Source organism: Numida meleagris, chromosome 7, assembly GCF_002078875.1.
Source record: "Numida meleagris isolate 19003 breed g44 Domestic line chromosome 7, NumMel1.0, whole genome shotgun sequence".
Classification (NCBI taxonomy): domain Eukaryota; kingdom Metazoa; phylum Chordata; class Aves; order Galliformes; family Numididae; genus Numida; species Numida meleagris.
In genome coordinates this window covers 8295170-8307931 of record NC_034415.1, presented here as the reverse complement: position 1 = coordinate 8307931, position 12762 = coordinate 8295170, and the positions used below count along the sequence as shown (strand labels likewise).

The 12762-nt window shown below is 52.0% G+C and overlaps 2 protein-coding genes across 3 annotated transcripts in view; one reads left to right on the top strand and one right to left on the bottom strand.

Annotated features, from left to right (window-relative positions):
* The window catches only part of COLGALT2 (collagen beta(1-O)galactosyltransferase 2), a gene marked incomplete at its 5' end in the record, with an annotated part of 34573 nt that extends 25266 nt beyond the window's left edge, over positions 1-9307 (top strand). Inside the window, 8 exon segments of the mRNA XM_021404314.1 lie at positions 2308-2512; positions 4960-5079; positions 5376-5452; positions 6641-6747; positions 7389-7521; positions 7675-7802; positions 8252-8458; positions 8889-9307. Of these exon segments, the coding sequence (XP_021259989.1) occupies positions 2308-2512; positions 4960-5079; positions 5376-5452; positions 6641-6747; positions 7389-7521; positions 7675-7802; positions 8252-8458; positions 8889-9165 (1254 nt within the window).
* The window catches only part of RGL1 (ral guanine nucleotide dissociation stimulator like 1), a 66401-nt gene continuing 63813 nt past the window's right edge, over positions 10175-12762 (bottom strand). For both annotated transcript variants that reach the window (XM_021404312.1, XM_021404313.1), the window contains exon 18: positions 10175-12475. In XM_021404312.1, coding sequence (XP_021259987.1) covers positions 12288-12475 — 188 coding nt within the window. In that variant the 3' untranslated portion in view covers positions 10175-12287. The remainder of the gene's footprint in view (positions 12476-12762) is intronic.

Sequence of the window (12762 nt, the reverse complement as noted above, 5' to 3'; positions counted from 1 at the left end):
CACGTCTGAAGGGAACTGTGCTGGATCTGAGTGATGCTGTTCCTCAGCAGAAGTCTGGGGAAATGATGCAACCCCACTAGCTACATTAAAAAATACCAACATAGAGTCGCATCAGTGTTTACTTGAGGTAGTTCTGTGTGTTTGCATAATGGGCTTAAAACTCACGGTACCTGATTTTGGACTAGCTGTCCTGTGTACTGACACTGCTCTGAGAGGAATCTGCTTTTCTTGCTACAGCTCTCCTGCATGCAAGTTATTTTTCTCATGCATGAACAAGATTTATGCAGTGGGGCAACACCCTTTGCCTCTGTGCATGTGCTCAAGTGTATGTGTAAAAGACAGAAGTGCTAAGACTGGAAATGAGAGTTTGGTGTTACCGTCTCCTATACTACAGGAAGAATAGGATTTTAGTGCAAGAATCATTGATACAGAGGGGCAGATCTGTTGCCACGGTCAAGGCATCTCCAACCCGTCTGAAAACCCAGGTCCTTGGAGGTGGGTTGGGTATTAGGAGAAATTTCTTCTCTGAAAGAAGAAGCCATTGGCATGGGCTGCCCAGAGAGTGGTGGGGTCACTGTCCCTGGGGGTGTTCCAGAGCTCTGGAGATGCCACAGGTTGGGCTACAGGTCTGTCTGATAGCAGGGGTGGTAGCGGGGAGTAATAGAAGAGAATGGCAAACATGAATGATACCTCCCCGCAACGTTTTTCCATCCTCTAGAAATCATGGCTTGAACTGTCTGGATATAGATAATGGTAAAAGTTCCTAAACTTTCCAAATTCTTGGGAGATAGATATAGAGATAAGGTGTTTGCGTATGGTGTTAGTTATTCCATGGTTGGTTTTTTATGTTATTATAAGATGGAAATAAGAACTTCATGGTGAAGGCATTTTCCTGTAGGTTTTTAAGGTTGACTGCTGAGACAGCCAGGTTTTCCGCTGATGTAAATCAGCATTTCTTCACGGACTGAAGTGGATCGCTGCCCGCGTGCACCAGCCTCAGCCCTGGCCCCTGGTAGTCCCTCTTCAGTAGGAAGTTTCCATTGACACCAGCGTTAGCTGCAAGAAGGGGAAAAAATCTAGTGGCGAATGCGCCTTGCAGAATGTGGGGAGGAAAAAGCTGCTCTTCTAGCTGCTGCTGCATGGGGCTGGGCTCCGTGCTGCTCTCAGCCTTGCTCTCAGCCTTGCTCTCCCTGGGGATGGCGATGGGGATGGTGGGGAGCAGCTGCTGGAGCACGCGCTGGGACACAGCCTCTGGCACTGAGCTGCAGCACAGCGAGCCTGGCCCCGGGCAGCTGACATTTAGCAGTGGGAAACTGACTCAGCGCTGACAAGTTGGAGTCCTCCTTGGTTACACATGATTTACAGTCAGTGGAGAGCCCTGAAATCATGTAGTGAGCGACCAGAGGAGGAGAGATGGGCTTCCAGCTTCTGTTACCCGTGGGCGCTCTCCCATCTCCGCTAGAGGCTGAGTGCCTTAACCCTTCATGCAGTGAGTGTTGCAGCAAGGCCTCTGCCTGCTGCTCACTCAGACTGGCTGTGTGCAAGACGTCTGCTCCTCACGGTGTGCTCGGATGGTCTTTGGATAGGAGATGAGGGATCCTGGGTGTGCGAACACGCAGGTGCACCGCAGCACGCTTCTGCACGCAGCCATGGCACGGTGGCTGTGCAGGCATTTGCTGGGCTGCTGCTGTTACAGTGCTCCTGGGACACCTAATGGAGGAGTGACTTCCACTGCTGTGACTCATCATTTCTGAAAAGCCCAGAGGCGCTCTGTGGGGAGAGCTTGGGAGGTGGGTGTGAAACCTGCTCACTCTGGGATGGAGAAGTTGTTGGACAGCTGATGGAGACCGAGAGGCAGCCTGCCCTGCTGACAGGGCCGTGGTTTGTTTGAAGTCGCAGTCAGAAATAATGTCCAGGTGTTATTGTGGCAGACGTGGAGCGCCCTTTGAGACTGCTGAGCGTGGAGGGGGCTCCCAGGATCAGACCTGAAAGTCTGAGTGCCACAAGAGCTTTGGAGAGAGCCAGGGGAATGCAGTCCTGGGTTTGAAGCACTCTTGGTTCTTCTGTGGAAGGTTTGAGTTTCCAGTAGCTGCTGAACAAGAGAGAAAGAAGGCTGAGCTTTAACTTCTGGGACGGGGATTGTTTCTGAGCACATGACTGAACCTCTCCAAATGGGGAATGCTTCAAAATCTGCAAACTGGGCACTGACGCATCTCTGCTGGGGAGGGCACAGGGTGAGAGCTTTTGCTGGGGAGCATCCTTGCAGTAAATCTCTTGTAACAAGAGGCCTGCTCGTTGCGTTTGCAGGGCTATTACAAAAGGACCCTGGATTACCCCTTGATCCGGGAGTGGAAGAGGACGGGCTGTTTTGCTGTCCCCATGATCCATTCCACGTTCCTCATCGACTTGAGGAAGGAGGCCTCCACCAAGCTGGTGTTCTACCCGCCCCACCAAGACTACACCTGGAGCTTTGATGATATCATGGTCTTTGCCTTCTCCAGTCGCCAAGCAGGTACGTCTGGAGCCTTCACTGGGGAGGATTCACTAGCAGACGTGCAGGTCTCTGCTTGGAGTTCAGAGGCCAGAGAGCTGTATGCTGACTTCAGTGGTCAGTTTGTACCCCGCTCCCCTCCCCCACTGAGGGCTCTCCCAGAGATAATGGGGGCTCTTACAGGGACAGGGGCTGTGTGGCACCCAGCCTTCATTTGTGTCCCAGCAAGGCAGCAGTGACCACAGGTGAGTGTTGTGAGAGCGGAAGGCATCCTGCATTCTGTGGCTAGGATATCTACGGTCACCACTTCAGGAGGCTCCCTGAGCAAAGGGCAAGGCAAGAGGCTGCTGGCACTGTGTCTGTCTCTGATAGAGGAGGATTTCAGCTCGATCTGAAATGCAGGGATGTGGGGGGCATTCCCCGTGCCTGAACGTGGCTGTGGGTTTCTGGCACGTGGCTGTGAGCCCTGTCACTGCCCTACAAATGCTGGTGGTAGTACCAGCATCTACAGCTGTTCAGTCACTTGTCGCATTAGGGGGTTCTGCTGTAAAAACAGATCTGCTGAGTGAGTTCCCCTCCCTATTTTAAGGTAGCTTTGCTGTTTTAAAGTAGCCTTTATCCCAGAAGGAACAGAAATATTGGGGTGAATGGACGCGGATTAACCGAGTTCAAGCCAGCGGAAGATGAGAGCAGAGATCGGCGAGCCAGATGAGATTAGTTGATTAGATCAGTGCCAAATCAATTACTGTCAGCAGGTAGGATTTTTTTATTCTGCCGTTCACCTTAACTGCAGTTGACAACTGGATGTGTTTTGGCAAGCACTGCAGCCAGCAATGTGATTGCAGAACTTCAAGAGGTGGGAACACGGGGTCATTAGTGCAGGCAGTTCTGCCCTGTGAAGAAAACCAGGGATTAGGGGGACTTGCACATGAAAGCATTGGCACTCCAGGTAGTGTCTGTGCGTTTCCCTTCTCTAGAGGGAGAGGAATGGTTGTACTTGTTTTATTAAGTAGGAGAAGAAGGGGAAAAAAATAAAAGCAGAAATTGCAGATGACTCCAGTTTTGCGTTTCCTTTTCAATGTGCTTGGCCAGTTGTGTGGATTTGAGCGGTGCTTAGTTAATAAAGGACCGTACCAGAGCTCAATGAAAACAGCAAGTATTTTCCCTTGTCTTCCTTGGATGTTGTTTTTGAGCGTGTTGCCTGATCACAGAACCATTCAGGTTGGAAAGGACCTCTCTGATCCCAGAGTCCAACCCCTCTGCCCACATCCCTCAGTGCCACATCCCCACGGGTCTGGAACCCACCCCACCCCCCCCCAGGGATGGTGACCCCACCACTCCATGGGCAGCCTGTGCCAGTGCCTAGACTCGGCGTTTCCAAGATGGTTATCAGACATTTTCCTCAGTGTTCTTTGCTGCCACAGGTGAAAATGTCTCATCTTTATTTCCCAGCCAGAGCGAGCAGGAGTAGGAGGATATCTGACTGCAAAGCCCCGGCTGAATCCTTTGCAGAGGCAGTGGCAGGGCCTGCAGCTGTACTGATAACCCAGGCTTTGCAGCTCTGTCCTGTGTGACCCCAGGCAGGGCCTCCTGTCACCCAGAGGAACAGTGGGGTGTCCAGCAGGACTGCTTCCTTCTGCCTGACCTTCACCACTTGCAGCTTTCTAACCAGTTTGGCCCTCCTGTGTTTTAAGGGGGGGGTTGGGCAGTCCTGCCCACTTTTGGGTGAAAATGCCTTAACCCTGAGCTTTGAAACCTGCACATTTTCCTCCTCTTTGAGACCCATTGTCCCTCCCCACCCTGTTTGGACACAGTTGCTGAGCCCAGGCTCTGTGTAGGGGAGCAGCTCCATGCCACACGGTCGCTGCTGCCTCTGCTTTACCACAGCTGCAGATGGAAACCCCTCTGGCTCCTGTGCCAGCTGTTGTATCACTTAAGGCTGGATTACTCTGAGCGTGGAAACCTGCTGCAGCACCCTGCTTGTGGCTCTGGATCTGAGAAGGGATGGTGTTAGGTGAGGTGCTGGCTAGGAGCAGTGCAGGTGGGGTTTGGGGCATGGGGGTGCTGTCTGGTTTTCCTGCTGTTGCTAAAGGCCCGTTCTGCCCTCTGCTGTAGGATCGCTTTTATACTTAGAAGGCAGAGGCTGAAAAAGACCCTTTCTCTGGTCTCAGTCTCTCCTAGAGAAGTCCTGACCATGGTTAAAAACACCTGCTGCTAGAGAGTGAGGAGGTATGGGTTTCATGGAGGGGCCAGATGACAAAACAGAAGATGACACAGTGATGTTCATAGGATTGTAGCGTGTATTGGTTGGATTGGAAGGCCGCAGGGATCGCTGGGCTGCACACAGCACCACTACAAGCCCAGCCCCTGTGGCTGAGAGCAGTGCCCACCGCCCTGGGGTTGTGGCTGCGTGTCAGCAGAGTGGTGAAACCTGCCGATAAAAGACCTGGTTCTTCTGTGATCCTCAGGAATTCAGATGTTCATCTGCAACCGTGAACACTATGGTTTCCTTCCCATGCCCCTGAAGTCGCACCAGACGCTGCAAGAAGAGACAGAGAACTTTGTGCACACGCTGATCGAGGCTATGAGTAAGTGGCTGCACCCCGCCGTGCTGGAGCCCCCAGTGAATGTTTGCAGACATCCACCAACGGTCCAGTTCTTCCCCTTGGGTGTGTGGGAGAACCTGCTTGCTGGCGCGTTCTCACACTGTTTTGATGCTCAGGTTTTCCAGTTTTTAGGGCTTTCCTATGTAGAAGTGCCATCACCACCGGGTCAACCCGATTCACAAAACCCCTCAACTTCCCCAGGTCAAAAAATACACCCTTGGTTATATCAGTCGTGCGTGTGCAGCGGGGTGATGGCTGGGATCTCTCCTCTCTTTCAGTCGATCGTCCTCCCATTGAGCCCTCTCAGTACGTCTCTGTTCCCCCAAAGCACCCGGACAAGATGGGATTCGATGAAGTAAGGAACCTATTTTGCTGTCGTTGCCTTCCCATGCATTACGTACTCCTTGTAGCTGAGCTTCCAGATGTTTTCCTTGGAGTATAGTGTGTCTTTACATCATTAGTTCTTTCCCAGTCACTCCTTTTTGGACTCAGTGCAAGGAGAAAGCAGCAGCTCTTGCTGGGGAGAAGTTGTGCTGGGCAGGCACGTGGCCGGGCAGGCCTGTGAGCACTTGGTGCTCTGCTCACAAGTGCTGGTCCCTGCGTTTTGGGACAAAAAACAGTCTTTTTGGGAAACATCTCCTGCTCTTGAGTGACAGGAGGGAACAATTTCTTCATTTTTGTTGCTTATTCTGCTCCATCTGTTTACACGGCTCGCATAGTGAAGTGGGAGCCCGGCTTGGCTGTGTGGCTGAGTGTCTGTGTTTGCAGCACAGCTGCTGTAGGTTTTTTTCCACGTTGCCCTTTGTGGTTGCACTGTATTTATCCAGTTTATTATTTTTGCATTTGTACTGAGCTGGAATTCGATCTGCTTCTTACTGGGATGAGGTTTTGCTCCACAACATACAAAGCTGCACTTGTGCCTGTCTGCCTGGGGCTGAAAAATATCCCCCCCCCTCTGCTGTTTACCTACAAGTGAGGGCTTCAGCCCTCCACCAAGGAGTCTGTGTCCTCCAGGCTTGAGCTGAGCCCTGCCCAGACATCTCTGCTCCAGGTCTTGGCTGTCTGCTCTGGCAAAGGGAGCAGTGGAATTTTGGTGCCTGAAGTAATTACAAAAATCCTCTCTTTACGGTGTCCTTGCACTTGGCTGGTGGCCCCGCTGGGAATGCTAAATATGGGCACTTGCATCTTACACATGTGGGTCAGTGTTCAGCTGGAGCTGACCATTGTACCCTGTGTTTAATAAAAATCAAAGCATCTTATGTCTTTATACAACACAGATTTGGCCTCTTCACAGCTGTAATCATCCTGGAAAAGCAATGTTCCCCTGTTCTATACAGACTGGGTTTAGACAAAGAGCAAGCCTCTCGCCTTCCCCCTCAAAATCAGCACCAATCTGGGGACAAATTCCAAAGTCTGGGAGGAAAACACACCTAATATCTTAATGACTTCTGTTCTTCCTATGGGGCTGCTGGAAAAAGAGTGGATCAGGACCCCCTGTCCTTCCTCCCAAACCAGGAGGCTGATGTCTTTCTCTTCAACCCAGATTTTCATGATCAATCTGAAGCGTCGGAAGGACAGGAGGGACCGGATGCTGCGGACGCTCTATGAACAGGAGATTGCAGTCAAGATCGTGGAGGCCGTGGATGGAAAGTGAGTTCATTGTAGCCCTCAGTACTTGGGGGGAGGTTATAAGCAGGAGGACTGACTTTGTACATGGTCTGATTGCAATAGGAGAAGGGGGAATGGCTTTAGACTAAAAGAGGGGAGATTTGGGTCGGTGTTAGGGGGAAATTTCTTACCCAGAGGTGGTGAGGTGCTGGCACTGCTGCCCAGAGCTGTGGGTGCCCCCATCCCTGGGGTACCCCAGGCTGTGGATGGGACCCTGGGCACCCTGAGCTGGGGGGCTTTGAGGTCCCTTCCAACCCACAGTGTTCTGTGATTCTCTAAGTCATCCATGAAAGTGTTTGAGAGCAGTTACCTCCTGGCAAGATCTTCCATCCAAGTGCTATGAAACTTCTGTGCTCAGTGTTAACCTGGCATCGCCCTTTGCTTGTGCACCCTACTGTAAGGTGCGGTAGGACATTTTTAGAATGAGAAATAAAAGCACACATTTTAGGTCTGGGAGTTGCACAGATTCCTGGGTGAGTGAGGAGATCCATATGGATCTAATGGTCTCTGAGTCCTGGGTATCCATCAGCTTTCCCAGAACGTCAGCAGGATTTCCCATTTTGCCCCTGTGTCTGGCTAAAATGTGACTGTCGTGCAGTGCTGACGCACACTCTGTTTCTCAGAGCGCTGAACACGAGCCAGCTCAAAGCTCTCAGCATCGAGATGCTGCCGGGGTACCGGGACCCCTACTCCTCCCGGCCGCTGACCAGGGGAGAGATCGGCTGCTTCCTCAGCCACTACTACATCTGGAAGGAGGTAAGGGGTGGGCGGGCGCTGTTCTTGATGACTCTTGCAGTGGTCCCTGCCTGCAGGGTCTGGGAGCTGCTGCCAGGTCAGGCTGACCCCCAGCGATCCCAGGGTGCGAGGAGCGTCCTGGGGCGCTCACTGATCTGTGCTCTCCTGTTGCAGGTGGTGAACAGAGGGCTGGAGAAGACGCTTGTCATCGAGGACGACGTGCGCTTTGAACACCAGTTTAAGAGGAAGCTGATGAAGCTGATGGATGACGTTGAACAAGCTCAGCTAGACTGGGAGCTCATGTAAGGGGCTGGCCCCAGGCATCTGGGAGCTGCTGGGCACACAGCGGGGAGCGGCCATGGCAGAGGTGCAGCATTAAGGTTGCAGACTTCAGTGGGCTCTTCCCACTGGGAGAGATCTGCTCCTTGGGGCAGACTGGAGTGCTCTGGCTGTAGTGGGGGCTGTTAGTACCCTCTGTGGGCAGTGCTGGTTGATCCTGGTGGTGTTGGGGATGCTGCTGTGGTGGAGGAGCTGGCACTGCCCAGTCCTGGGCTTGGACTGTGGCACTCGGTGCCCTTACGGAGCCTTTCACAGCTGTGCCACCGCTGGGTTATGGTGTGGCTGTCTGGGAGCAGGGATTGCTTTTTGGATTGACTCACTGCCCTGTCCTAGTGGAAGTGAACAGCTGGGTGGTCTTCACTGCTGCAGATTCGCTTCAGTTCAGGTTTTTGTGGTCTCTTCACCCTTTCAGCTACATTGGCCGGAAAAGGATGCAGGTGCAGCAGCCCGAGAAAGCAGTTCCCAATGTCATGAACCTGGTGGAAGCTGATTATTCGTACTGGACCCTGGGGTACGCGATCTCTTTCCAAGGGGCTCAGAAGCTAATTGGGGCGGAGCCTTTCAGCAAGATGCTGCCCGTGGATGAATTTCTGCCCGTCATGTACAACAAGCACCCTGTGTAAGTAGGACGCCTTCGTGGCTTGGGTTGACAGGTGCTGAATGGTCTTAGAGTGAATGGCATTGATGTGTCTCAGCAGCCTGGCTGGGGGGAGCAGGGCTGCTCCTTGTGCTTGTTGGCTGTCTGCAGCAGAGCTGCTCCTCAGGGCCAAGGCGGTGACAGCCCTGTGGCAGTGGGGCTGTGCCTGCCTGGTGTGGGGCCCGTGGGCTGTTCTGAGCTGCTTGCAGGCTGGAAACTGAGGCTTTGTCTGCATCGTTGTAAGACTGTGTCCCCGATCCTGCTGAGGGCCAGGCCTGCTCTAGACCCACCCCAGCACTACCTCACTGCCCTGGGACCCGTCTGCTCAGCGGGTTGGCTTGTGGCTCCAAGTTATACGTGGTGGCACTGATGGACATCCTCTCAGTTACTGATGATTTTTCTCCCCCTTTAGGGCGAAGTACATGGAGTATTACGAGTCCAGAGACTTGAAGGCCTTTTCAGCAGAACCCTTGCTCGTTTACCCCACCCACTACACAGGGCAGCCAGGCTACCTCAGTGACACAGAGACCTCCACCATCTGGGACAACGAAACCGTGTCAACGGACTGGGACAGGACGCACTCCTGGAAGTCGCGGCAGCAGGGCCAGATCCACAGCGAGGCGCAGAACAAGGACGCGCTGCCGCCCCAGTCCTCCCTCAACGCGCCGTCCTCCAGGGATGAGCTATGACTGCCCGCCTCCCCTGGGCTCTGCTGACAGCAGAACCGGCCTCACACTTTGGCTTTTCACCTTTGGAAGTTGTAGAGCAGCTGGTGGCAGGGCCTCCGTCCTGCTGCGTGGGACGGCACAGCGGGGCTGCCGGGTTGGGCCCCGTGGGGTTGGATCCAGTTGGGTTGGAGCCGGTTGGGTTATAGCTCGCCGGGCTGCTTTTCCAGGACTGCGGGGAAACGAAGGAGGAAAAAAGAACAGGTGTTCCAGACAGGCAGAGATCCGAACAAAAGCCTTTGCAAGCTTTTGTTAAAAAGAAAAAAAACAAAAAAAAATTCCTTGAATGACGTCTTTCTACAGTACCTTGTGTAGAATACTGTATTTATAAAAATTAATATATAGAAGCGTACAAGCGTTCATACCTTTCTGGATAGCTGTAACTGGGCTGCTGTGTAGCTGTTTCTCCTTGTAGGGCTGTAGGCTTTTATAACCCTGTTCATTGAAACTGCAGGAAGTGTGTTTGGGTTAGGAGGCTTTGTTTTACGAAGAGGGGTCAAAATGGTTTCCACAAATATTCCGTGCACTGGAGCAGTGCTCTGAGTGTAGCGTCTTCTCCTTTGCCGCACTTCTGCAGAAAAGCTTCCCCTCTGAACGTCAAGGCTGCTCAGTTCCCATTCAGATGGGCTGCTGGGCCAGAACTGATGTGTTGGAGCATCAGAGAACCTGCAGAGCAGTGGCTGCCACTTGGATTTCCTCTGCGCTCCAAAGGGAACACGTCCTGCTTCCCCCCCCGCCTCCGTGTGTTCCTTCAGGACGGAAAGACAACTTGTCTTGGTGTTTTTTCATGTGAGGAGCAAACTTGTCTTTTTTTTGGGTGAGTGCTGATGTACCTGCTGCTGGCACACACGACAGCAGAGCGCGATGTCGATGTTCTGAAGCGGTTTCATGGCGGGCTGGTGGCTGTGGACTGCAGCTCTGGGCCTGCCGCCGGCTGATCTGTGCAGTTGATCTGTGTGCGGTTGGTTTGTTGTTTTTTTTTTTTAATTGTTGTTTGTTTTTAATAATTCCTGGTCCATGTTGTGCTTTCTGCTAAAGACGACATGTTATTACCTGTCAGCGGGTCTGATAATACATAGAACCTGGTGCAAGAAATGCAGCTGTGTGTGCTCTTCTTCATTGGGTGGGAGCAGGGGCTGCTCATGCTTGGTTCGGCTGACACAGCATTTCCCATTCAAGCCCAAACTGATGCAGTCAGGAGCTTTCCCAGGGGAGGAAGAAGGAGCTGGGAACTTAAGCCAATGAATGTGATGATGCTGAAGAGAGAGAGGTGTTAATGGAAGGCAGTGTGAGATGTAGAACTGCCACGCAGTAGGACTAAAGCCTAAGAGAAGGGCAGAGATTAACATAAGGCAAATATCAGTGAAAAAAATATTTATATGCTTATTGTATAAAGATTACAGGTAAGCCGTTAAAAAAATCTTTATATATAATGTTCTGGAGACAGGTCATTTTAAGATCAAGACCATTTTCCTTTCAGCTTAATACAGGCATGCAATGGTGGAGTTAGCAACGCTGCAATTTACAAGGGATGCTGTACAGACATCAGTGCGCGCTTAACACTGAGATGCAAAGAAAACCACTCCTGCTGTAAACTTGTGCTGACCCCGAGCAAGCGTTAGGGGTCAGTTACAAACTCAGTCCTCACTCCCTCCATAAAATCCAGTTTGAGTTTTTACACAGACTGGGCCCTGGGTGGTGCCCCTGGAAAGGCAGGGTGCGAAATGGCACATTTACAACAGACTGCTAATGTACTCTGAGCCCAGCTTTGCCATGGCAGCTGCAAAATGGGGGGGAAGAAAAGCCCCAGGCATGTGTAAAATTCAGTATCTGAGTTTATTTCAACTAACTCTAACCTATCCCAAAGGCAGCCTGTTGTGTAAGGGCTGTTTACAATCCCACGTCTCATCTATGGCTTTATAAAATCAAACCTCCTCCTTCCAAGGAAGCCTGGAGCTGGGAAGACACTCCAGGCGTGTGTTCATGGAGAACAGATGATTAAATGCTTTATTCCAGCTGAAAGGATGTACCATGTCAGGAAATTCATTTATAGGTGGATACAAAGAGCAAGGGCGGTGGCTGGAGATTACGCACAATAATGCTACAAGGATATAAAATCTGTGGGTTGGGGTAATGCTGGGAATCCTGCTGCTCTTTCCTCTCAATACCCACTTTTAAGATAGAAGGTAATGTAGTTGCCTCCCATGGAATGAAAAATGGGGAGTAAGGCGGGGCCAAGTTCTGAATACTGATTGCACGTTACAAAGAGGTACATCAGTCATCTCAGAGTACACGCAAAGGCAGCGACTTCTGTTGAGTGGGTTAGCAAAGCAAAAGAAGAACCAGGCCCTAGTGGCATTAAAGTCCAGACATGTAGTGTTGGGTTCATGAACAAATCATGACATTCATCTGAAAGCAAGCGCAGTCTGCTCTTTTTATGTTCTTTGGAAAAAAAAAATAATCTAAAATAGGTGATTTTCTGGCTTAGAGCAAGTGCAAAAAGAAGGCTGCCAGCAGTGGGAAGGCAACGCGCACGCTTGCAGTTGCTTCTTCCTGCTCCAGAGATGAACGTTTTGGGGCTGTACCCACAGTACCTTGCCATGGGTGCACCCCTCCCCTGACCCAGTGCTCTCCTGGGGCTGCTGTGGGCCGGGGGCTCCTGCTCCCTTCTGGCAGAACGGGGCTGTGGCTTTTCTTCTCCAGTTTTATAAAAAATAAATGTAGGCATTCTCATTGCGTGTAATACTGGCACAAAGAAAAGGTTTTCTCACACAAGAAGTAGGCTTACGTGGTGCTGTGAATACAAAGGTTGCAGTCCTGTTTTCCCCTCTAACTGGGGTTTCTCACCTTCCTAGGCTAATGTGCAAAACAAAGTAATCCCAGTCCGGACTGTCCCGTCAATCCGTGTCTGTCCAGTCGCAGGGGCAGAGACATCTCTGGCTGGACATGGACCAAATGCTCACTTGGCATTTGTCTCCAATATTTTCAACGTTGAATACTGACACATTCATGTGCTGTGACTCTGTAATACTGGGTGGTAGCGAAGGTACGGTTCTCAACCAGTTCTCCTCCGTGCCGCATCCCCCTCAGAGCGTGATTTTGCTGTTCCTGTTACTCCAGCACCCCCGCTTGGCAGTTCTGGGGAGCGTCAGGCTCGACCTGCTCCTCATCTTCACCTGCCCGTCAGCAGGGGCTTTTTTCCGCAGTATGAAGTCAAAGTTCACCTGGCTGTTCATGGCGTAGAACACGTTGGCGCTGTCTGGGATCACGAGCTCTGCAACGGAGGGAGCAGAGAACATGTTCACTGGTGGTATTGCACAGCGCAGGAGGAGAGAACGGGGAGCTGGAGAACAGCTGCTCACACACAGCTGAGCAGCGCTGCCCCTCTCTGCTGCTGTGCCTCTTCAGAAACAGGAGAGAATGGCTATGGAGGACAAGAGGCAGCGGGAGCAGGGCTCCAGGCTGTGCCCCCGAGGGCAGGCTGCTCAGCTCAGGGAGAGCAAGCAGCTCTGGAGGTGGCTGTGCACACACAGTGCACATACAGAGGGCTGTCGGGAAGCC